At 37.8% G+C, this 22,921-nt stretch overlaps 1 protein-coding gene across 1 annotated transcript in view; it reads right to left on the bottom strand.

Annotated features, from left to right (window-relative positions):
* Positions 1–18,380, bottom strand: part of foxk2b (forkhead box K2b) — a 28,062-nt gene extending 9,682 nt beyond the window's left edge. Inside the window, exons 1-2 of the mRNA XM_079394150.1 lie at positions 17,414–18,380; positions 3,573–3,764 (exon numbers count right to left, since the gene is read on the bottom strand). Of these exons, the coding sequence (XP_079250276.1) occupies positions 3,573–3,764; positions 17,414–17,685 (464 nt within the window). The 5' untranslated portion in view covers positions 17,686–18,380. The remainder of the gene's footprint in view (positions 1–3,572; positions 3,765–17,413) is intronic.
* Between the last annotated feature and the right edge of the window lie 4,541 nt (positions 18,381–22,921).

The raw sequence follows: 22,921 nt of genomic DNA, 5'->3' as shown, positions 1-22,921 counted from the left end.
GAGCACACATTTCACTGCTGGTTATACTCTGTATAATTGTGTATGTGACAAATAAAAACAAATTATTATTATTATTATTATTATTATTATTATTATTATTATTATTATAAGTGTTTGTACCTGATGGTGTGTGTTGGTAATGAAGTGTTTGTACCTGATGGTGTGTGTTGGTAAAGAAGTGTTTGTACCTGATGGTGTGTGTTGGTAATGAAGTGTTTGTACCTGATGGTGTGTGTTGGTAAAGAAGTGTTTGTACCTGATGGTGTGTGTTGGTAATGAAGTGTTTGTACCTGATGGTGTGTGTTCGTAATGAAGTGTTTGTATCTGATGGTGTGTGTTGGTAATGAAGTGTTTCCTGATGGTGTGTGTTGGTAATGAAGTGTTTCCTGATGGTGTGTGTTGGTAAAGAAGTGTTTGTACCTGATGGTGTGTGTTGGTAATGAAGTGTTTGTACCTGATGGTGTGTGTTGGTAAAGAAGTGTTTGTACCTGATGGTGTGTGTTGGTAATGAAGTGTTTGTACCTGATGGTGTGTGTTGGTAAAGAAGTGTTTGTACCTGATGGTGTGTGTTGGTAATGAAGTGTTTGTACCTGATGGTGTGTGTTGGTAATGAAGTGTTTGTATCTGATGGTGTGTGTTGGTAATGAAGTGTTTCCTGATGGTGTGTGTTGGTAATGAAGTGTTTCCTGATGGTGTGTGTTGGTAAAGAAGTGTTTGTACCTGATGGTGTGTGTTGGTAATGAAGTGTTTGTACCTGATGGTGTGTGTTGGTAAAGAAGTGTTTGTACCTGATGGTGTGTGTTGGTAATGAAGTGTTTGTACCTGATGGTGTGTGTTGGTAAAGAAGTGTTTCCCGATGGTGTGTGTTGGTAAAGAAGTGTTTCCTGATGGTGTGTGTTGGTAAAGAAGTGTTTGTACCTGACGGTGTCTGTTGGTAAAGAAGTGTTTGTCCCTGACGGTGTGTGTTGGTAATGAAGTGTTTGTACCGGACGGTGTGTTTTGGTAATGAAGTGTTTGTCCCTGACGGTGTGTGTTGGTAATGAAGTGTTTGTACCTGATGGTGTGTGTTGGTAATGAAGTGTTTGTCCCTGATGGTGTGTGTTGGTAATGAAGTGTTTGTCCCTGACGGTGTGTGTTGGTAATGAAGTGTTTGTACCTGATGGTGTGTGTTGGTAATGAAGTGTTTGTCCCTGACGGTGTGTTGGTAATGAAGTGTTTGTCCCTGATGGTGTGTGTTGGTAATGAAGTGTTTGTACCTGATGGTGTGTGTTGGTAATGAAGTGTTTCCTGATGGTGTGTGTTGGTAAAGAAGTGTTTGTACCTGATGGTGTGTGTTGGTAAAGAAGTGGGGGCAGTCGTGGCCTAGTGGATAGAGAGTTGGACTTGTAACCCGAAGGTTGTGGGTTCGAGTTTCAGGTCCGGCAGGGATTGTAGGTGGGGGAGTGAATAACCAACACTTTCTCCACCCTCAATACCACGACTGAGGTGAGACCCTTGAGCAAGGCACCGAACCCCCAACTGCTCCCCGGGCGCCGCAGCGTTGGCTGCCCACTGCTCCGGGTGTATGTTCGCTACTGAGTGTACACTTGGATGGGTTAAATGCAGAGCACACATTTCACTGCTGGTTATACTCTGTATAATTGTGTATGTGACAAATAAAAACAAATTATTATTATTATTATAAGTGTTTGTACCTGATGGTGTGTGTTGGTAATGAAGTGTTTGTACCTGATGGTGTGTGTTGGTAAAGAAGTGTTTGTACCTGATGGTGTGTGTTGGTAATGAAGTGTTTGTACCTGATGGTGTGTGTTGGTAAAGAAGTGTTTGTACCTGATGGTGTGTGTTGGTAATGAAGTGTTTGTACCTGATGGTGTGTGTTGGTAATGAAGTGTTTGTATCTGATGGTGTGTGTTGGTAATGAAGTGTTTCCTGATGGTGTGTGTTGGTAATGAAGTGTTTCCTGATGGTGTGTGTTGGTAAAGAAGTGTTTGTACCTGATGGTGTGTGTTGGTAATGAAGTGTTTGTACCTGATGGTGTGTGTTGGTAAAGAAGTGTTTGTACCTGATGGTGTGTGTTGGTAATGAAGTGTTTGTACCTGATGGTGTGTGTTGGTAAAGAAGTGTTTGTACCTGATGGTGTGTGTTGGTAATGAAGTGTTTGTACCTGATGGTGTGTGTTCGTAATGAAGTGTTTGTATCTGATGGTGTGTGTTGGTAATGAAGTGTTTCCTGATGGTGTGTGTTGGTAATGAAGTGTTTCCTGATGGTGTGTGTTGGTAAAGAAGTGTTTGTACCTGATGGTGTGTGTTGGTAATGAAGTGTTTGTACCTGATGGTGTGTGTTGGTAAAGAAGTGTTTGTACCTGATGGTGTGTGTTGGTAATGAAGTGTTTGTACCTGATGGTGTGTGTTGGTAATGAAGTGTTTGTATCTGATGGTGTGTGTTGGTAATGAAGTGTTTCCTGATGGTGTGTGTTGGTAAATAAGTGTTTCCTGATGGTGTGTGTTGGTAATGAAGTGTTTGTACCTGATGGTGTGTGTTGTTTATAAAGTGTTTCCTGATAGTGTGTGTTGGTAAAGAAGTGTTTGTACCTGATGGTGTGCGTTGGTAATGAAGTGTTTCCTGATGGTGTGTGTTGTTTATAAAGTGTTTGTACCTGCTGGTGTGTGTTGGTAATGAAGTGTTTCCTGATGGTGTGTGTTGGTAATGAAGTGTTTGTACCTGATGGTGTGTGTTGGTAAAGAAGTGTTTGTACCTGATGGTGTGTGTTGGTAATGAAGTGTTTGTACCTGATGGTGTGTGTTCGTAATGAAGTGTTTCCTGATGGTGTGTGTTGGTAAAGAAGTGTTTGTACCTGATGGTGTGTGTTGGTAATGAAGTGTTTCCTGATGGTGTGTGTTGGTAAAGAAGTGTTTGTACCTGATGGTGTGTGTTGGTAATGAAGTGTTTCCTGATGGTGTGTGTTGTTTATAAAGTGTTTGTACCTGCTGGTGTGTGTTGGTAATGAAGTGTTTCCTGACGGTGTGTGTTGGTAAAGAAGTGTTTGTACCTGATGGTGTGTGTTGGTAATGAAGTGTTTCCTGATGGTGTGTGTTGTTTATAAAGTGTTTGTACCTGCTGGTGTGTGTTGGTAATGAAGTGTTTCCTGATGGTGTGTGTTGGTAATGAAGTGTTTGTACCTGATGGTGTGTGTTGGTAAAGAAGTGTTTGTACCTGATGGTGTGTGTTGGTAATGAAGTGTTTGTACCTGATGGTGTGTGTTCGTAATGAAGTGTTTCCTGATGGTGTGTGTTGGTAAAGAAGTGTTTGTACCTGATGGTGTGTGTTGGTAATGAAGTGTTTCCTGATGGTGTGTGTTGGTAAAGAAGTGTTTGTACCTGATGGTGTGTGTTGGTAATGAAGTGTTTCCTGATGGTGTGTGTTGTTTATAAAGTGTTTGTACCTGCTGGTGTGTGTTGGTAATGAAGTGTTTCCTGACGGTGTGTGTTGGTAAAGAAGTGTTTGTACCTGATGGTGTGTGTTGGTAATGAAGTGTTTCCTGATGGTGTGTGTTGTTTATAAAGTGTTTGTACCTGATGGTGCCGGTGGGCGAGGGCAGGGGGCTCATGAGGTGAGCGATGTTATCTGGGATGTTAATGGTTAAAGGGGAGATCTGTGGCTGAACCACTTTCACCGGAGACTCCAGTTCCTGCTTCTCACGCTTGACGCTCGCCAGCGCAGTGAACGAGATCTTGATGTTTGTACTGGGGAACCGAAACGTGCACCTGAGAAAGAGAGGAAAGTGATTATGCAACTTAAGAGACATAATCGTTATGGATCGAACAAGCATCAACATGAACCTAAGAACCACATCTGCGGCCAAAACAAAGCTTCATGCTTCCAAAACACATGGGTGGAGATAGAGAAGAGGGCATTTAACATTTAAAGAGGGGTCTGAAATCATAATATCAATACATACGTGAATGTTTTTACAAACAATTAACACAGAAATACATTCAGCTCATGTTTTACAAATAAATCCTAGTGAACAAGTACATTAAAGGTGTTTACGTGCAAACTGAAATCACAAAAACACGCAAAGAAAGAGAAACTTTCAGTTTAGAATGTTTATATTTAGGGCTGGGTCTAGAGTTCGATACGTTTTAGGCACCGACCGAATTGCCTCGATACCACCTAGTACTGAAAAACTTCTTGTCGTTCGGTACCAAATTTCGATACCATATTTAAACCTACCATTTTAGAAAGCTTGTAATACAAAAAATGACCAACTAGGTAAGTAAGGTGATAACTATTAGTTATTTTTTTTACCCTATTCACCTGCAGTGTCTCGCCTTAAAAGAGAAATTAAATTAATGTTTTATGCCTTTATTTGAAAACCAGATACAGAACACAGAATTTCTGAGGAAAAAGAAAACATTTCATAAGGCTATTTTAAGAATAAATTTGAATAAACTAAGTACTTTTTATGCATTCAAATAATTAGACATACTACAACACAGAATTTAATAACAATAAAACATATGGTGAAAGAAAAATAAAACGCTAAAACAAAGATTTTCAATTTCTTGAAGTCTTTAACAACCAAGAATAAATGAATATAAATGATGATTCTGTCTGAGCTATGCGTTTTAAAATGAACACGCACTAGTGTAAATCGTTCAGGAACCGAAAATCGATTTTTTTTTAACCATACCCAGCCCTATTTATATGTGCAGTCAGTTCAATAAGTGCAATCGGTTTATTAAATGCATGTAAACACTGTTAATGTGCGTCAAACAGAAATTTTCTTTGACTAAGATGACTGTGGCAATAAAGCCCAGGAGTATAAGGAGGTCTCCAAGTGATGCTAAAATTAACCACCCCTTGGCGAACTAATATTCAGTGTTAACACTAACAGCCCCACGAGTAAACAAGTCACTTCACCCACCAAAACATAAGCAGCTCACACAGAAACCAGTTATTTTAGCAATGCTACTCATGAAGCACAGCATTACAATAATCATGTTCAATAATTAATCAAATGTACTAATAAATCACAATTCTTACAAAATGCAATTGAAAAATCCCTTCATTAAAAAAGCTAAATATAAATATCATATTTATAAACTAATAAAATATAATATTTCTATTCATTAATTTTAATAAATATTTTTATTTATTTTCCATTAATATTTAAATACAATGAAAAATTAAATATATAAATTAATATGAATATTACATCTTCCTATTTTGGCTTTTTGATACTGATTCACTATATCTCACAATACTAATTATATTTATTATAGCAACAAACAGCAATATTTACAGACATTTAAATTTAAGAAACAGAGATTTACATTTTTTAATCAATTGTTTTGAATCAGTTCGCTGAATCTGATGCATTTAGTTTTCATTCCACTGCAAACTAAATAATGAATAGATAATTGAATGCATTAATAAAATCCCAAATACTTCTTCCAAATGATTATAACAATATTAAAATAACATTAAGTGCATGTACTCTTCTAATCTTTCTCAATTAGGCTAAGTAAGCATTGCTTCAAGTTTTTCCAAGTTATGAATTCTTGACACTGCTGTAGAAAGACATTTATATCAGTTTAATTCATAAACAACTACTTGTTAAGCTGAGAGGACAAAAGGGAAAGAAAACACATCAAAACTGGTACATAAAGAACACAAGCGCCCCCTTTAAGGAGTTCAAAAATGGTGGAGAGATTTTCCTCAGTGGTGGATGAGGGCCAGTCGGCGTCACAACCCATATGGTTGGCACTGGGCGCAGTGTTTCTGTGCCAAACCTTGTACTAAAGTTTGCGCCAGGCCCCTGCAGACCTGGCACACAGGCCAGCACACATGCACACCAATCACACCCAGCGTCTTCAATTATCTCGAATCCTGCTTATTCACTAACAAATGAAAGAAGGATTTCATTCTGCCTTCGTTCAAGGACAGAGACGGCATTCGTACGTGTCTGGAATAAACACCGTCCTGAGTCAAGTTACAGCCAACATCCGGACTCAACTTTAAGAAACTAAAGCCGTGAGAAAAAGCTGTGCTAATCTGAAATCAGTTTTTATTGCTTATGTGATTGACACTTTACTTTAAATTTTAGTTTACTTAAAGGTAGGGTAAGTGATTTGGTAAAAAACAACAACAAAAAAAAGTCATGCTGGTAGAAAGTCTCTTCACATCCTGATAGCAATCACAAAGTTAAGTGGTTTAAATGTACTTGTGTCTGTGGAAGGCATAGGACCATAAAATGCTTGTCCAATTATATCCCTCAGTCCGAGGGCAACGACAGGCTGTCCTACCTGCCTGTCAACGTATGTATTTGCATACCTCTGAGCACCCTGTTCACACAAACATCAGCACGTTCCATTGCGCTACTGCAGATTGAGCAAGAATGGAAGGCGTTATATTATGTACTTTGTACTGTAAAGTTTTTTCAGTAATGAGGTAATTTGACAGCATTGCTTAGCCTCTTCTCTGTCTGTGTGTGTTCATGTGTTTTGGAGGAGGCATGGCTTTGGAGACTGATTTCCAGGGAGGGTGGGATCTTATGTTTTCAAAACTAGCTTGCTATCGCTAGCTTCTCTGAAATCGCCTACCCTACCTTTCATGTCAATTGTTCATAAAGTTATTTTATTTGTGTATCTTTGGATAATTTCTATTTTTATGCGTTATTTTTAGTTTTCTTTCCTTAAAACACACTAACACTAATTTAATTCAGTAAATGACGATTTTATCAAAAAAGCAACAAAACAACTAACACCAAAGTCCCTTTCAAGGAAAGTCTGTTCACTTCAACGCCTCCGGGCAGCTCAAACAAGACCAAGTGCAATCTAAATGAATGGGAGAATCTCAAAAACTGCTTGCTGAATTCATGATTAAATTACATATTTCAAATCAGCAACAAAATCTGAAATTAACTGCCCCATGAATGTTGTTTCTTATGCTCAAATAGCATTTTAAAAGCTTATTTTTCAGGCTAGACCAGCCAGTGCGCATGCATAGTTCCAATGCACTTATGACTGCGCTGGTTCAGCCTCAGGTTTCTATGGGAACCGGAGCTTCTAACGGCCGCTGCAGTGACGCAATGACTTTACCAATCAACCATTGGCTCTTTCATTTAGAAGGCAGGACTATTCTGCCATATTGCGCGTTAGTTTCTCTCATTCATAAGTATAGGAGTGATTCCCATTCATAAGTATAGGAGTGATTCCCATTCATAAGTATAGGATGGAAGGAGGGACTTTGTAGAAAACGAAGCGTTTGAGAGAGGCAGGGCATAGAGGACCTACAATAATGTACAGTATTTAAAAAAATAATGTGTTTTTTGAACATTAAAGCATGTCAACATATTCTGTTACACCAAATAATGATCTTTAAAAAAGAAATAATAAAACCTAAACAATGTGCAACTTAACTTTCAAGTTTCAGTCTAACTACAGCTCAGGCATGACATAAGCCTTTACTGTATTCTTAGAAGGCCTTGTGGCTTTTGTAAGAGGCAAAAATTAGTGGACAGGAAGCTAACGTGGAACAAAAACAAGAGTCCATACACATTAAATTTCTTACCACATTTTTCAGCAACATGAATTTAAAGTTATGTGGAGAATGAACCCTCTTAAACGTCTCTCTGCATAGTGGTGTGTGTGTGTGTGTGTGTGTGTGATCCTTTAAAGGAGCATGCAGTTGCAAACACAGTGCTCCGTATGCAGTTACAGTAAATGGTAGGGATGCACCGAAATGAAAATTCTGGGCCGAAACTGAGAATTCTGCTTGGTCGAAAACCAAAACCGAAAATGCTTCGTAATAATTATTTATTTTATTAAATAAAGTAATTTTGTAAAACTTTTTAATTTAACTCAATTTTAATGACACAGAATTTTAAAAACACAAGCCAATAAAATAACCACACTTTCATTTAAAGAAAATTGGACAGAAAATATATTAATATTAAATATCAATGTATTATTTTTATTCAGTTCTAAGCGAATCAGACATAACTACTGTTGTTGTTGTTTTTGACTAATTATCCAAATAATATATAGTCCTGCAAACGGTTTTTCCTTTCTCAAGATTCGGCGGAGGTGGTACTGATCATGATCAACTGGCTGAAACAAACACTTTTTAAACGCATATAATATTTATAGCTATGATTAAAGAAAATGACAATTATAAAGTTATGCTTTATTTTCTCTCACCTAATGTTATTTATTCTTAAAACAGCCTTATGAAATGTTTTCTTTTTCCTCAGAAATTCTGTGTTGTGTATCTGGTTCTCAAACAAAGGCATAAAACATTAATTTCATTTATCTTTATAGTATTGAAAATTTAAACTTTTTGGAAAACAAAAGGGGATTTACTATTAAAATTCAAACGTAGAAGAAATGTTGTGTGATCATTCCTTAAAAAATAAAAGTTTTCATAATTTTAGTAGTGGTAGTATGTACATTCTGCTGAACAAATATATTTCTGCTGCAATGTCTTCATTGTTTTGATGGGTTGAATGATTCTGTGTAAAGAAATATCAAGTAAACATGTAAAAACCCTGGCAAAGCTATTATTATCAGTGCATGTAAGCAGAGCGTAGCGGAAGCAGCAGATCAGTGAAGGAGATTTAACCAGGGTTGCCCAGTAACGTTACAGCTGTACTACAGCACAGTAGCGCTACTGCAAGCAGGAACAAGTATACTACATAGAAATTTCTTGTTGGCGCGCGTTATTTGAGCGGACTTAGCTTTTCTGGTGAGCATGAGCGTTAAATGAGCAGAATGCACATTCATAGAGCGGAATATTGAACGGAGCATCACACGGAGCAGTGATGACGGCTGGAAGAGAGTGAAACCTGAACAATGATTTACGCAAAGTAGAATATATTTTTGGCGGCCGAAAATTCAGTGCATCCCTAGTAAATGGACTAAACGATTCTTCGAAGCACATAATTTGAACCGTTTCAGCCCTACTCTTCACTATCAATACTTAAAACAAGCATGGTTTCTGCAGGTTAAATGAAGGCAGACATTTATTTTCTTTACTTGGTCTTAATGCCACGACTTGAATTGAAAACTTTCTGCTCAAATTTAATACTTTTACGGCCTTAATTTGTGAAAGGGGCAAATTAATACTTTTTAATAGGGATGCACGATATTATCAGAATGTTATCGGAATCGGTTGATAATGGCTTAAAATGTAAATATCGGCAATGGGCCGATTTGAAAAAAAATGCCAATATATCTTGCCGATAAGACGGATAGCTCACGTGCGCTCAGGATGTGATAAGATCACATCAGCAGTGTGGTCATTCTTGAAACAAAATTTTGCCCGAATAATGTTTCCATTCACTGTTGTGGATCGCCACATTTAATTTGACAATGTATACAGAATGAGGCGGCGCCCGGTGTGTGAGAGAGTCAACCATTTCTAGCGAGTACAGTAGCAGCAGCGGCAGCCTCCCCCGGGTCCTAATGCCTGTCCGGTAAGACGTTTCATTTATTTAGGGGGCGCTGTTGGCCTACTTGTAATAAAATGAAAGTAAAATATACAAATATCATTAAGATACTTGTGTCTCTGAATAAACAGAGCAGTATCGATGTCATAAAATGATGAATCTGTTTTGATTTAAAAGGTCAGAATCTATAGCTTACATGAATAAACATCACAAACATGACACTTGTAAATTAAATAGTTTAATATTTACAGATTTATTGAGTAATTTGTAATTTTATTTTTTTCAAAAGGATTATGAAAACTTAAATATAAGGAGCTTTAAAAGATTTTTTACATTTCTTCTGACAAAAAAACAAAAAAAAACCAGCAGAGATTGTTTTTATTAGTTATTTTCAAGGATTTCAATGTACTCTCCTTCAAAAACTAAAAAATAAAAGAACTGTAATAAAGTTTATTACATCTCGCAAATCAGTTTTTGCTCAAAATTAACCAAAATTAAAAATAAACTTTATAATTTCTGCACAGTAGACTTGTTTCAAAGGGATTTGAAAAATATCGGCATACTTTTTAAGACCTTTTTTAGAGCTACAGAAACCCCTTTTTTTGGATCTTCTAAGTTTTAGTCATCTGGACTTTAAATATAGTGACAAAGATTTTTGGAAAAATATTTTACTTGCATTTCAAAGATAAAAATATATGACTTATTATCATATCTCTTTGACCATCAACATTTACATAAACACTTAGTTTCCAGCACTGACACTTGTTAATTACAACAGAACTCGTTTATAAACTTAAAAATGTACTAGTTCTTAACAAATGCATGTCAGGGAAGAAAATAATTATTCATGTACAATATTGAGACTCTTTTCAATAAACACTCATTAACTTTCCCAGCTGTTTTTGTCAGACATCCAACAATTGTTCCGTTCATGCAAATTGTAATTAGATTATTCAGGACTGAATGTTAAATGTGTTTCTGCTCCAGGCAGCCATTCAGAGCACAATCCCATCATGGCAACTACGAGGCGCTCTTTAAAACAGGAATGCTGGGATCTCAAGCCCTCACATTCCTCCCTGTGGGTGGTGGGTGTGTGTGAAACCCAAACAGACTTGTTCCTGCATATCTCCTTGCATCTTACCCACAAAACACAAAGCACCAGAACAGTTTCTACAAAAAATACTCTACAGATTTCACACAGGAAGCGTGGTTTACCCAAGCAACCAAAACTTTGCTTTGTTTTTCTTGGTAACGTTCCAAAAAACAGTGGCTGTAAAGTAACAGTGAAAAGATTTAAACACTCAAGTTTTGGCAAAACGTTTTTCCCCCATTATATTCCTGTGACACGCTACAGCTTTTACCATAGTAAAACAGTGAAAGTTTTCACTTTAATGGCACTGAAGGTATTTGACTACTGAGGGAGTATTCAGACTATCATCGGTCTGCGCCACGCAACACTTCCACTCTTTACAAACTGAGTTCAGAAACAATAAGACACGGTTAACACGTTCAGATGTAGCAAACGAAACTTAATCTATCCTGCCTGTCGATTGCCCACTTTCTGGATCACTTTCAATTCAATTCATTTTTAGCTTTTCAAAAAACCAATGTTTATCCCAAAATAATAAACTTCCTAAATCATTCTTAATTCAATTCATTACAAAATTGCTTAAGAGAAATTCCCAAAATGTACAAATCTATATAAATAAAGATGACTTGACAGAAAACGCATGTTCATTTAGCAAAACGTAACCGCAACATGATGCATTATTATTGAAATGTATTTCATGTTAGTCAATCAAACAAAATCATGAAGGAACTCACTGGTTTTATGTCAGAAGAGACGTAGAAGTCTTTGATGTGGCGAGTGTTTTTTTTTTTGCAAATACACCAAGCAAACGTTGCTACATTATCAATCTGTAATAATGACAACAGAATAAAATAATAGATGAAATATTTTCAGCCTGTTAAGCTTCACAATATGCATACAACATCTACAGCAAAGGAGGACTGAGTCGAGTCTAAAACGAGATTACGTCATTGGCAGGGGTGTATGTGCTCAAAGACAGACCAAAGTACCAAACCCTAACGCTTTCCAGACAGAAACAACCCCATTCCCAGTGACTCAACGCCTTACAACAGGAAAAAAGTCACTACGCTGTTTTATAACAGATATTAAAACCTGAATCACTCATCCAGCGTTAGCTTTGTCTACAGCCATGACAGCAAACCTAGACTTAGAGGAAAAAACAGGATTACAAAAACTGCGAAGACATTTTTAACCTATAAAATGATGCATAAATAAATATAATATAAAGTCATTAGCAATTAATTTGGTATTTTTTAACATTGAAATGTATAAAATGTAAAAATTGATATATAAACAGGCTAAAATAGAGAAGTGTGTGTGTATGAAGATAATTATTGGTGTTTATTGTTGTATTGTTGCACACATGTGAATATTTTCTATTTACACTTGCAGATTAATCTCTAGTTGATCATTTTATAAATATAAAATACAAAAAAAATAGCTTACCATGTAACACAAAACAAGTGAATCTCTGTACTAAAGACTGACAATTATTTAGTTGTAAATTCTCTACATCTTCATTGCAATCAGTGGATTCCCAGCGTTCTCCGAGACAGCGCAAACTCCCTCAGAGACGACTGTCTGTTTCTTTCCAGAAGGTCAGTGTTTGGCTTTCTCTGGGTTCAGCCAAAGTGCATTTGTTTAGCATAGTCTTATAACATATTACAAACCAAAGAGCTTCTCCTCAAAGAAAACCATCACAATAAATCACAGAAACACTGGGAGAAAACAACACCTGGATTGATTTGGGATAGCATCAGTGTTTGACTGCGGCATTAAGACAAGACTCAGCAGTGTGATTACATGTGCATTACAAGTACTTTCACATTTCACCATGTTTGAACCATTATGCTGATTTTCCCTAACAAAGTGGACAAAAATGCTGGAAAAATGTGGTTTCTGTCATTTCATCTGTGGAAACGTCAGCAGCTCTTTGTGCTGACAGAGAGCCAATCGCAGCGAAACTGCATTAATTAAATGCTCTTTAGCTTCTTGATCAATATTGTAACTCAAAGCGTCTCTACCTCAAACGCGCTGTCCATTATAGTCCATACAAACCATCTGGACGTCCTGCATGTCTCAGCGGGTGCGACAGATTGATTTTTGCTAATTACAGTATGTGGACATGGCTCTTTTCTAATCTTCAGAGAAGAGGCAGTTTAATTAGCACAACATCCAGTGCACTACCAACTTTAAAGACACGCAAAACTGCTGGTTAGGGACCGGCATTTATAAACAAACTCATGTTGCAAGCCATTTTAGTGCAGTCATCTACAAGCAATCCATTATAAGCCAAGCAATGCTCAGGTGATGGGTTAGAGTCCCAGGGAATATACCTTGAATATATATCAAACGTATTTGAGTGCAATTTACAGGAACAGTTAACCCCAAAAATGTCAATTTTGTCATCATTTCCTCACCCTCAAGTTGTTCCAAACCTGTATGAGTTTCTTTCTTCTGCTGAACAGAAAAGAAGATATTTTGAAGAATGTTGGTGATCAAACCGTTGACGGTATCCATTGACCTCCATAGTCATTTTTCCCATACTACGCAAGCCAATGGCTACAGTCAGCTGTTTGGTTACCAGTATTCTACAACTGAAAGAAACATACAGATTTGGAATAAATTAATGGTGAGTAAATGATGGGTTACACTTTATTTTGATGGTCCAGTTTAGACATTCTACTAACCATAAGTAACAACATGTCAACTAATTCTCATTAATTAGCAACTACATGCCTACTATCTCTCAGTAGGGTAGGTTTAGGGTTAGTAGACTAAGTTGACATATACTTGCAAAGTTTCTAATAGTCAGTATGTTGTAGACCCAACAAGATTAGAAGATATTAAGCAGACAGTCACTAATACTGTAATGACTGCTAGCTGACATGTAGTTTCAAAGTTACTCACTGTTAGTAGAATGACTAAAGTGGACTATCAAAATAAAGTGTTACCAAATGATGACAATTAACATTTTTGGGGTGAACTATCCCTTTAAGTCACTTTGGATAAAAGGCATAAAAAATGGAATGGTCATGGAATTCTGCAAAATGTGGATGATTAAAGGGGTCATATGATGCGATTTCAAGTTTTCCTTTTCCAAGCTTTTCGTGCATGCACTCAAAAAAATGATTCTTGCCAGTAATTGAAATTAAGCAAACAATTTAAATAAACTTTATTTCAAAAGGGTTAAAATAACTTTATTTTTCGTAATTACTTTCTCTCAACATGAATGTAATATATCCGAGACAAACCTGATCAAATTACATACACTATACCTAATTTGTTGCCGTAATGTGCAAAAGCGGATGCTGCGCATATTAGATAAAAAAAAAAAACAACTGAAAGTCGATGAAGGCACGACTGCAACGCAGCGATAAGGAAGATTAAGAATGGCTGTGGAGATTATACAAGGTAAGATATTTTCTTTATTTGTAAGTGATTTAGACTTAAACGTTATATATTTGTATGATTTAATAGTTTCGCCATGCCTACACTTTCTTCGAATGAACTAACGTTAGGCATTCGCCTTCCCTGCTTCTTTGATCATTTGTAAAGATAGGCTATACTGTCGACTATGTGCATTATTTTTGCATTGAGGCAGATTAAGCGTGCATGTTTTTTAAACACAGATTTTAAACAGATTTGTTATCTCGAAGTAAAGTTACACTTCACTTTCACGCACTCATCTAACGTTAAGCATAAAAGTTATCTGCGTGCAAACCTTTACGTGATTTCTCAAAAAACAAATTGTTTACAAATATTTATAACTTGGATCATTTTTGACTGACTATGCATCATTTTAGGCAAATTACGCATGTTTTTTTTTATTTATGATAGCTTTGTCATCTCGACGTACACATCACTTTGCTAATATAAAAAAAAAAAAAAACGTTATGGCAACAAGTGTATGAAAGATGCATATAGAAGTTCAACAAATCACATTAATGAAGTGGAATATGCATTAATTTCATGCTGCATTGTAATTTCATTACAAAACTCAAACAATATGTCGTCTTTACTATTTCAGACACATCATCGTCGTGATATAATTTCAACATTGACTCCAGTGTGGGATAATCACTTAGTTATGGCATTATCAAGTTTTTTTTTTTTTTTGTTAACTAAACTTTACTAATTTCTTTGCAAAAGTATTGAGGTTTTCTCTCCCTTTTTTGACTTTTATATATGTGAGTGTATGAAGTGCTAATCTACATGAGGTGTTCAGCGGCAAAGGAGACGCTTCTACACAGAAGATATAACACATCATGCCAGTTGCAGACAAGGTGTGGTTGATTGCATTTCATTTCTTTAGAACTAATTACAATGATTGAACTTATCAGTTTTTATTATTGTGCCATTTTTTAAATAGGTTTTTAATGTTTGTCAATGTGTGGTGACACACATCAAACGAGAGAGTGTGTGTGTGTGTGTGTGTGTGTGTACCTCAATGAGGACATGACAATAGTCAAAGAATTCCAGGTTAGTATATATACACTTTTCTTTGTACGGACCTAAACATATATTGCCAGACTGTATATTGCCAATATTTGTTGTTCTTGAGGGTTTTTTTTTTTTTTTAATGCCTTAGGACTGCAACACTGAATTCACTCCGAGACTTTCCAAAGAAGATGAGCCAGAGTTTTGATAGATGGTGTGAAGCTGCTACAATACTTAAAAGAGTATTTCCTTTGGATTTGTAATGCTGTTCAGACTGATCTACGCTCTCAACTTAATCTACCCTCAACGTCTCAAGTTCACTTTTGAATTCTTCCAGAAAGTACTGATAAATTCGGATGGCAGCGAGCTTTCCTCAAAGGTTCAAGCACTTAAAATGTAAATGTTTCAGGATATAGGACATGTTTCCAACAACTGGAGGGATACTGAAAACTTTTAAGCTTAAAGACATGACAAGGATACCCTGAAAGAGTTTCTACAAACTGATGACACTAACTCCAGCATGCAAGAGACTGCACCTAAAGCACCTTTCTGTTTCCTCTAGCTGGAATACTTTTGATATGGGAGATGTTAGCCCTATAGTGATACTAGAAAAATCAAATGGAATTGGGTTCAAATTAAACAGATTTTTATAGAACCCTAGCTTTAAAGAGAGATGTTGGCTATAAAAAGCCTTTTTTTGCCACTTCATGTCTGTCAGCACAAAGACATCAGATAATCTCTCTGTAACTCCATATGACTCAATCAAACATGCATGCTTCCTTATTGAGAAAGCGCTAATCAGTCAAACTGCATGTGCTCACTTCAATCTAAATGTGACACCGCATATCAAGATCATCTTGAGGTGATATGCCTTTTTAAAACTGTGTTGAATTCCACAAAGATTTGCAGGGCGGAAAATGGCTGTGCACAAAATTGATTTCAAGGCTGCCATTGTAGGGTGCAACAGATTTGTTGTTATATTGAGATATGTGGGTCATGTGTTAAAAAAAAGCAAAGGGATAAGTGTGCACTACAGTCGTGCTCGACGCTGTGATTTGATGTCATGCGACAAAAGAAAAAAAGATACCTGAGAGATACAAATCTACACTTCAAAATCAATCAGAAATACGCTGGCCAGCTGTGAGTGAGACTTAATACAAATCAGACATGCACAAGAGATAATGCACCATCCAAAGGTCGACTTCAGGATAATGTCAACACACCCAGACATCTTCAAGACAAACAAATAATGAAAATGGAAACAGCTGACAGCAAACCAACCGGCTGTGCTTTTCTGAGATGCACCAAAAAAGAATAGCACTTAAGAAACAAAGAGCATACGATGCATATAATCAAGACACAACTCCTTGTTAACACACTCTCACCATCTCAGTATGTTTACACTCCAAGTGAGACAAAACAACACTAATTCTTTCATAAAACACAGTTTCTCTTTCAGGAACATTTCTGACAAATATAACAGGTGATATTTGCATGCATATGTCACAAAATACAGAATGCACCTGTGATGCACAAAATGCTGCTTCATGCATCTGTGATGATGCCCAAACATATTGCATGCACCTGTGGGACCCCAAACATATTGCATGCACCTGTGGGACCCCAAACCACTGCAAGCACCTATGATGCACCCCAAAATGCTGCATGTGCTTATGACTCCCAAAATGCTGCATGCACCCATTGTTGCTCAAAAATGTTGCTACACATGCCTGTGATGTCCAAAAATGTAGTTACATGTGATGATGCACATACACTACATGTACCTATAACAAACCAATCTGTGCTGCAAGCACCCATGATGTCCCCCAAAACGCTATTGCATATGCCTACTATGCCCCAAAATTGCTGCAACATGTGCCTATGACTCCCAAAACGCTGCATGCACCTATTGGTGCACCAAACATTATGCTGATATCAATAACACTCCAAACTGTTGCAATCAATATCCTGAAAAAAATCTAAATAGCCATGATGCCCCCAAAAATGCTGCTACACGCGCATGCAATGCTCTAATCTGCTGCAACATGCACCTATGACACCCCCAAAATATTGCATGCACGTATGGTGTCCAAAAACGCCGCACTCGCCCCCTGTTGATGAAAAATGCTCGCCACGTCTGTCACGCCCCAAAAAAACGCTTCATGCAGTCGTAACGTTGCACACACGCACACGCGTAAAAACGAAGCTGCACACAATGATCATCAACATGACGCCTGCGAATGCTCTCTAGCTAGGCAGCTCACTAGGGTTTGAGACACGGCCACAGCGCGCTCTGAAAGCGAAACGAAAAAAAAATGCAACATAAGGACACTAGCACGTGCTCCCGGTTCTGCTGCATCACAACAACAACAATAACAGCGAAGACGATGAAGACAATGAGCATGGAGAAGATGAAGGTTATAATAACTCACACTCGCGGCAGCTGCAGGGGTGGCGCCCCCCGCCGCAGAAACACCCCGTCCACGAACACCCCGTTTTTGCCCAGACAGCGCAGATAAAACTCTCCGGAGCCCGTGTCCTCCGCGGCGGCGGTGAAGATCTCCAGATGCCGGCGGGAGATGAAGCTCGAGTGGCCCATGCTCACGTCCACCGAGCCCTGCGACGAGTTCCGACCCACCGTCACCGACCGCTTCTTCATCACATACTCAAACTCGCGGCCCTCCAGGCGGGCCACCGCTGCCATCTTTATCTTTCCGCACACACGGGACGGGGCACGATCAATATGAATGGAAAATATGAAGGGGTGGTGAAACGTTAAACGTGCCCGACCGGAGACACCAGCATCAGCGGCGGCGACTCGACCCACCGCCGCGATTCACCGCACAGAGAAAGGGAAGGGGGCCTCAGCCAATCAAAGCGGGCTGGTGGAGGGGGCTCTGTGATTGACAGGCAGGAGAGCCAATCAGAGACGCGCAAGTGGATGCGGTAATTCAATCGCAACCAATGAAATAGGGAATATGGATGGCTTGACGGATTGAAGGTCGGTTGCGCTGTGCCTCAACACGCATGTGTGTGGAGAGTTATCAACACTGGACTGGAGGTTTGTCCTGGACGTGAAACGGCTTTATAATATTACGGCAATAATACATTATGTGCACATATATATATGTATATATATAAAATCTTGCAAGCTAACTGAGACTTGTTATAACTCGCTATTAGCACTTGCATACCATTGCTCTTTTGGATAAAAGCGTTTGCTAAATGACTAAATGTAAATGAAAATGAATATAGAAAAAAAGTATGATCTAGCCTAATATAATGAATAAAATAAAGACAGTTTAGAATCAATATATAATGATTATTTTTATTCATGTTTTTTATTTGCTTGGGAATTTGAATGTGCATGCAGCGATTTTACCAATAAAAGCATCTTTACAACTGAATGTAATTAATTTCATACTATATTTAAAATGTCGCCAAAAACGGAAGTTCATAATTCATAGATGTGATTTAATATAATTAATAAAGGTTTCAGCTCATTTTTATATATAGTTCACATTTTCACCCGACATGCATCCATCTTCATAAAAGCGTATCATAATGTGTCTTTAGAAACTAGAAAGTGTATCTCTGAAATGAGCCCTACTGATTTTGAGTAAGTCTAGAGTAAAGTCCCCTTGAAATCCACTCCGTGTTTTACGCCTCGCCACGTCTGCAGTCGCAGGGTCCCCCATAATCCTTTGCGCCGTCAGCGTGTGTTTTGGGTATGGAGGTCATGAAAACAAACGCGTTTATTCAAGCGCTCAGAGCGCGATAATGACCCTTCCCTTGAACAACACCCACTCTGTCTTTTAAAAGTTAAGCAGAGGCCATTTCTGTAGAAGCATGCACGCGCACAGGGAGCTGGGCGCGCGTTCGTGAAGAACATGTGCTCCTGCAGGGTGACGTCATCTCTTCCTGGTGTTTGTAAACAGTGCTGCTGGGTGTGTTCACACCCGATAACAGCTCCGAGAGGAAGCACAGGCAATAGAGAACACGATGACTTTCACACTTGCTAAAAACCACCATCTTTTAATGATAGTACTATAGTAGAAGCATGGCTTTTGGATAGGTTTTTAAATACTGCTAAATCTCTTCTTAGACAAGATACATTGCTACTATTTCAAGATGTGGTGCATCCTTGGGAATAACCACTTTGGAGTTAAAATAAACTGCTTTCAAAATATGGCTTTCCAAAAAAAGGTCCCTTGGTTCATCTTGCCCCCAGTTAGGGGTAAACTGAGCGTAGGGAGAGGGTAAGTTGGGCCACATGGGGTTAAACTGTGCCACTGATTATGCAGGAGTAAAACTGAACCTTTTCACCTCATGCTATATCAAAGGTAGAGAAATTCAATGAAACTGACTTTATAAAATCTGTGTGTGAGTCTTGCCATCCACGTAGGGGGTTTCCTCACCTGGGGCAGTTATGACCTAATAGATAGGGAGTCGGACTTGTAACCCAAAGGTCGTGGGTTCGAGTCTCAGGTCTGGCAGGAATTTTAGGGGGGGGGGGGGGGGGGGGGTGAATATCCAGCGCGCTCTCCACCTTTGATACCACAACCACTGAACCCCCAACTGCTCCCCGGGTGCCCACTGCTCCAGGTGTGTGTTCACACGTCACGTCCTTTCCTTTTCCTCTTCCTCTTCAATCAGTCAATGGATGGGCTGCAATTGACCTTACAGAACTGGGCTAATAGTACTTAGCATCCCACTTATAAATTGTATCAATTTCACAAAAACTCAATGGCCAATTTTCATAAACAAGGCCTATTTAAAATTTCCAGAACACAATCAAGTTCAACAAAAAGATCAAAATAAAAAATGTTTGGTCTAAAATGGAAAATTAATGAAATATAATGTAGAATTACAGTGAAATTATATTTTATAATCAATAGAAGGGGTGAGCCGCTGGTTCAATTTACCCCAGGAGTTGTGGTTCAAATTAGCCCACTCCTACCATTTTAACAAACTTGTATCTTCGAGCAGTTTAGAGCTACAATATAGCCTCATATTATAACTGCCTAAAGCACAAACATCTGTGATATATATATATATATATTTTACTTACCGATTATCCCGTGGGCCTCTCTCCATTACGAGGTAAGTAAAATGGATAACTCTTCAAATATGTGTGGTCATATCACCAATTTTGTTTAAGGTTGCCTAAAAACAAGGGGTGGCTCAACTTCCCCACAGGCTCAAATCACCCTGCTCTCTATTAGTTAGTTAGTTGTCCAGCCTTGAATGAAAATTGGTCTTTGATCTCGCTATACACAACATCCACACTGACACAATCAAATGAATAGGCTACTTCATGCATTAACATTTCCTACATCGCTCCGTTTCCTTTATTTAGAAGACCTATTGTTCATTAAAAACACTGCCTTCAACAAACACAGTTCAGAGGTTGCTTTATGTCTCTATTTACAGCCTTCATCTGAATTAAAATAATATTAATCATATCAATATCAAGCAGCACAACTGACTGTTTTTTACAGGTAAAATAACTGGAAGTGAATGACACCAGAAGCCTCACACATTTTACTAATAGCCATTAGCCACACGTTCTCTTCTGTTAAAAATAAGGTGGATACCTAAATGCAACGTAATAAGTGCACCTCATGCAAAGTGAAAATAAAAGTGAAAAATGATTTGTATGAAAAGTAAATTGTCTGAGCAATTCCCATGCCAAAAAGTTGGATATTTGCACTTATGTTCAGCATGGGTATTATACAGCCAGGACTAGTTAATTCTACTGCACCCACCAGAGGGAGACGTTAAGATGTTGCCATTTGTTTTAGGAGCGAGTATGGTGACATTTTCACAAATAAAATGACTGTTCAAGCATATGTTTATGGTTATTTGACTGCCATACATATTTGAACCTCTTTCAAATTACTACTGAACAAAATAAAATAAAATAATCAGCAGAGATTTGACGTTCATATCAAGACTGGCGATTCAAATCCTAAAACACATGATAAAAACAGATTGTGCATCACTGAAAACAACAATAACAGCACACATTGTTTATTATAAAGGGTCAAGTGCTTATTTTTTTGGTTATTCTAATGCTACATTTATGTTAATTCATGCAGCAGACGCTTTTATCTAAAGTGACTTACAAATGAGGAACATACTGAGTGTTGCACTCAGATCCATCTGTCTGGTGCTTCCTGTGTTGTGTAAGTGGAAATTGATTATTGTAGGTGGTACATGTTTAAAACAGTTCTCACTATAGGTCACCTAATACACATCCGAACAACAGAACAAGACGCTTTGTTTAATTATCCAGATGTGCAAAATTACACGAGGGTTTTGTGTCCAAAGTCTGGTTATGGAAAGACCTTCATTAACTGACTGTACACACATATGATGCTCAAAAAAATGGAGGCACGTTTGCTGCTTCTGGCTAAAATAAAAGTCCATGACTAATGCTTCTCTCCTGATTCAGACAAGACAACTTCTTCACCAAAGGAAGCATTATTATGAATTATGGATTTGTATATTAGCCAGAAGCAACAGTTTGAATTTGAAAATCTTTTAATGATGGATTTTCTCCTTACAAGCAACGTTTTTCTCTTTACAAGACATGGATTATTGTGATGTTTTTATCAGCTGTTTGGACTCTTATTCTGACGGCACCCATTCACTGCAGATGATCCATTGCTGAGCAAGTTATGTAATGATAAATTTCTCCAAATCTGTTCTAATGAAAAAACAAACTCATCTGCATCTTGCATGGCTTTTTCAGCTAATCGTCGGCTAATTTTCATTTTAGGGTGAACTATTCCTCTGACTGAGATTCTGTAAAAATGGGCAAAAATCCTTCATGCAAACAGAAATAAATAAAAGATTAATACAGTAAAATGAGAGACATGCTCATTCTAGAGAACATTTGATACAAACAAAAATTGGTATACGCCCTGTGAAAAAGATGGGTCATTAATATTGTTGGTACATTTACTCCAAATGTACCAACACTTGTTCTTGAGAGCATCAACATGTTGGACAAGAAGGAACTGTTGGATTATGCCATCATATTAGTTTTCACATTAATTATAGGCATCATTAAAAATGCAATCCTTATTATGTGATGAAATATGATTACTTGTTTGGCTGGCCTCATCCTATTATTGCTGTCATTATCATCTCCTCTTCCGTATGGCTTCACTTTCTTTCTTCTCATACACACACACACACATAAATTGCTTTTTGTGGTTAATTGTGGTATTTTCTGTATCTACCAATGACTACCAGGATGCATGCTCATGGGTTATTAAAATAAAGAGCGGCGCGATCAATATTCAGCACTCCAGAAAGCCAACAATTACAATGGAAAGCTCTTACAGAAACCATTTAGGAAACCGGTGTAATAACTCAGCTGGAAGACTGCGGCTAACGACAGCGTTCCACCGATGCAGATGGGATTTTAGCAGCTTTTACAAGAATTTAGCAAATATAGTCCAACCCCTAAACTGTAAATAAACATCTGGTGGCAACATTCCAGGCATCATCATGAATCAGAAGAATTTTCTCAGAAATGTAAGTTTATATTTTGCAATTCTGAGTTTATATCTCGCTTACTCAGAAAAGTCAGAATTGTGTGATATAAACTCAGAATTGTGATAAAGACACTTGCAGTCTTCATCCGCATTAACACTGTAAGGGGCCCCTGGGCTTTAACACTTGTGGGGGCCCTTCATCCACCAGAATTACAACCTACATTCACACAATCTTAATAATCACAAAGTGAAAGTTATCAGCCTTTTATTTTGCTGAAATAAATGCCATAACAAAATATCGAAACCAATAAAGATTCATGTACAATATGCACAAATATCATTGCATGAACTATGCACATAGTCCTACATATTTTGCACAGGCTATTTAGAACTACATTCTACATCGGCTCCATCTTGCAAACAAATTGGCCC

The sequence above is a fragment of the Barbus barbus genome, assembly GCF_936440315.1.
Source record: "Barbus barbus genome assembly, chromosome: 3".
NCBI classification, from domain to species: domain Eukaryota; kingdom Metazoa; phylum Chordata; class Actinopteri; order Cypriniformes; family Cyprinidae; genus Barbus; species Barbus barbus.
Note: the sequence above shows the minus strand (reverse complement) of the source record. Positions and strands in the feature narration are given on the sequence as shown.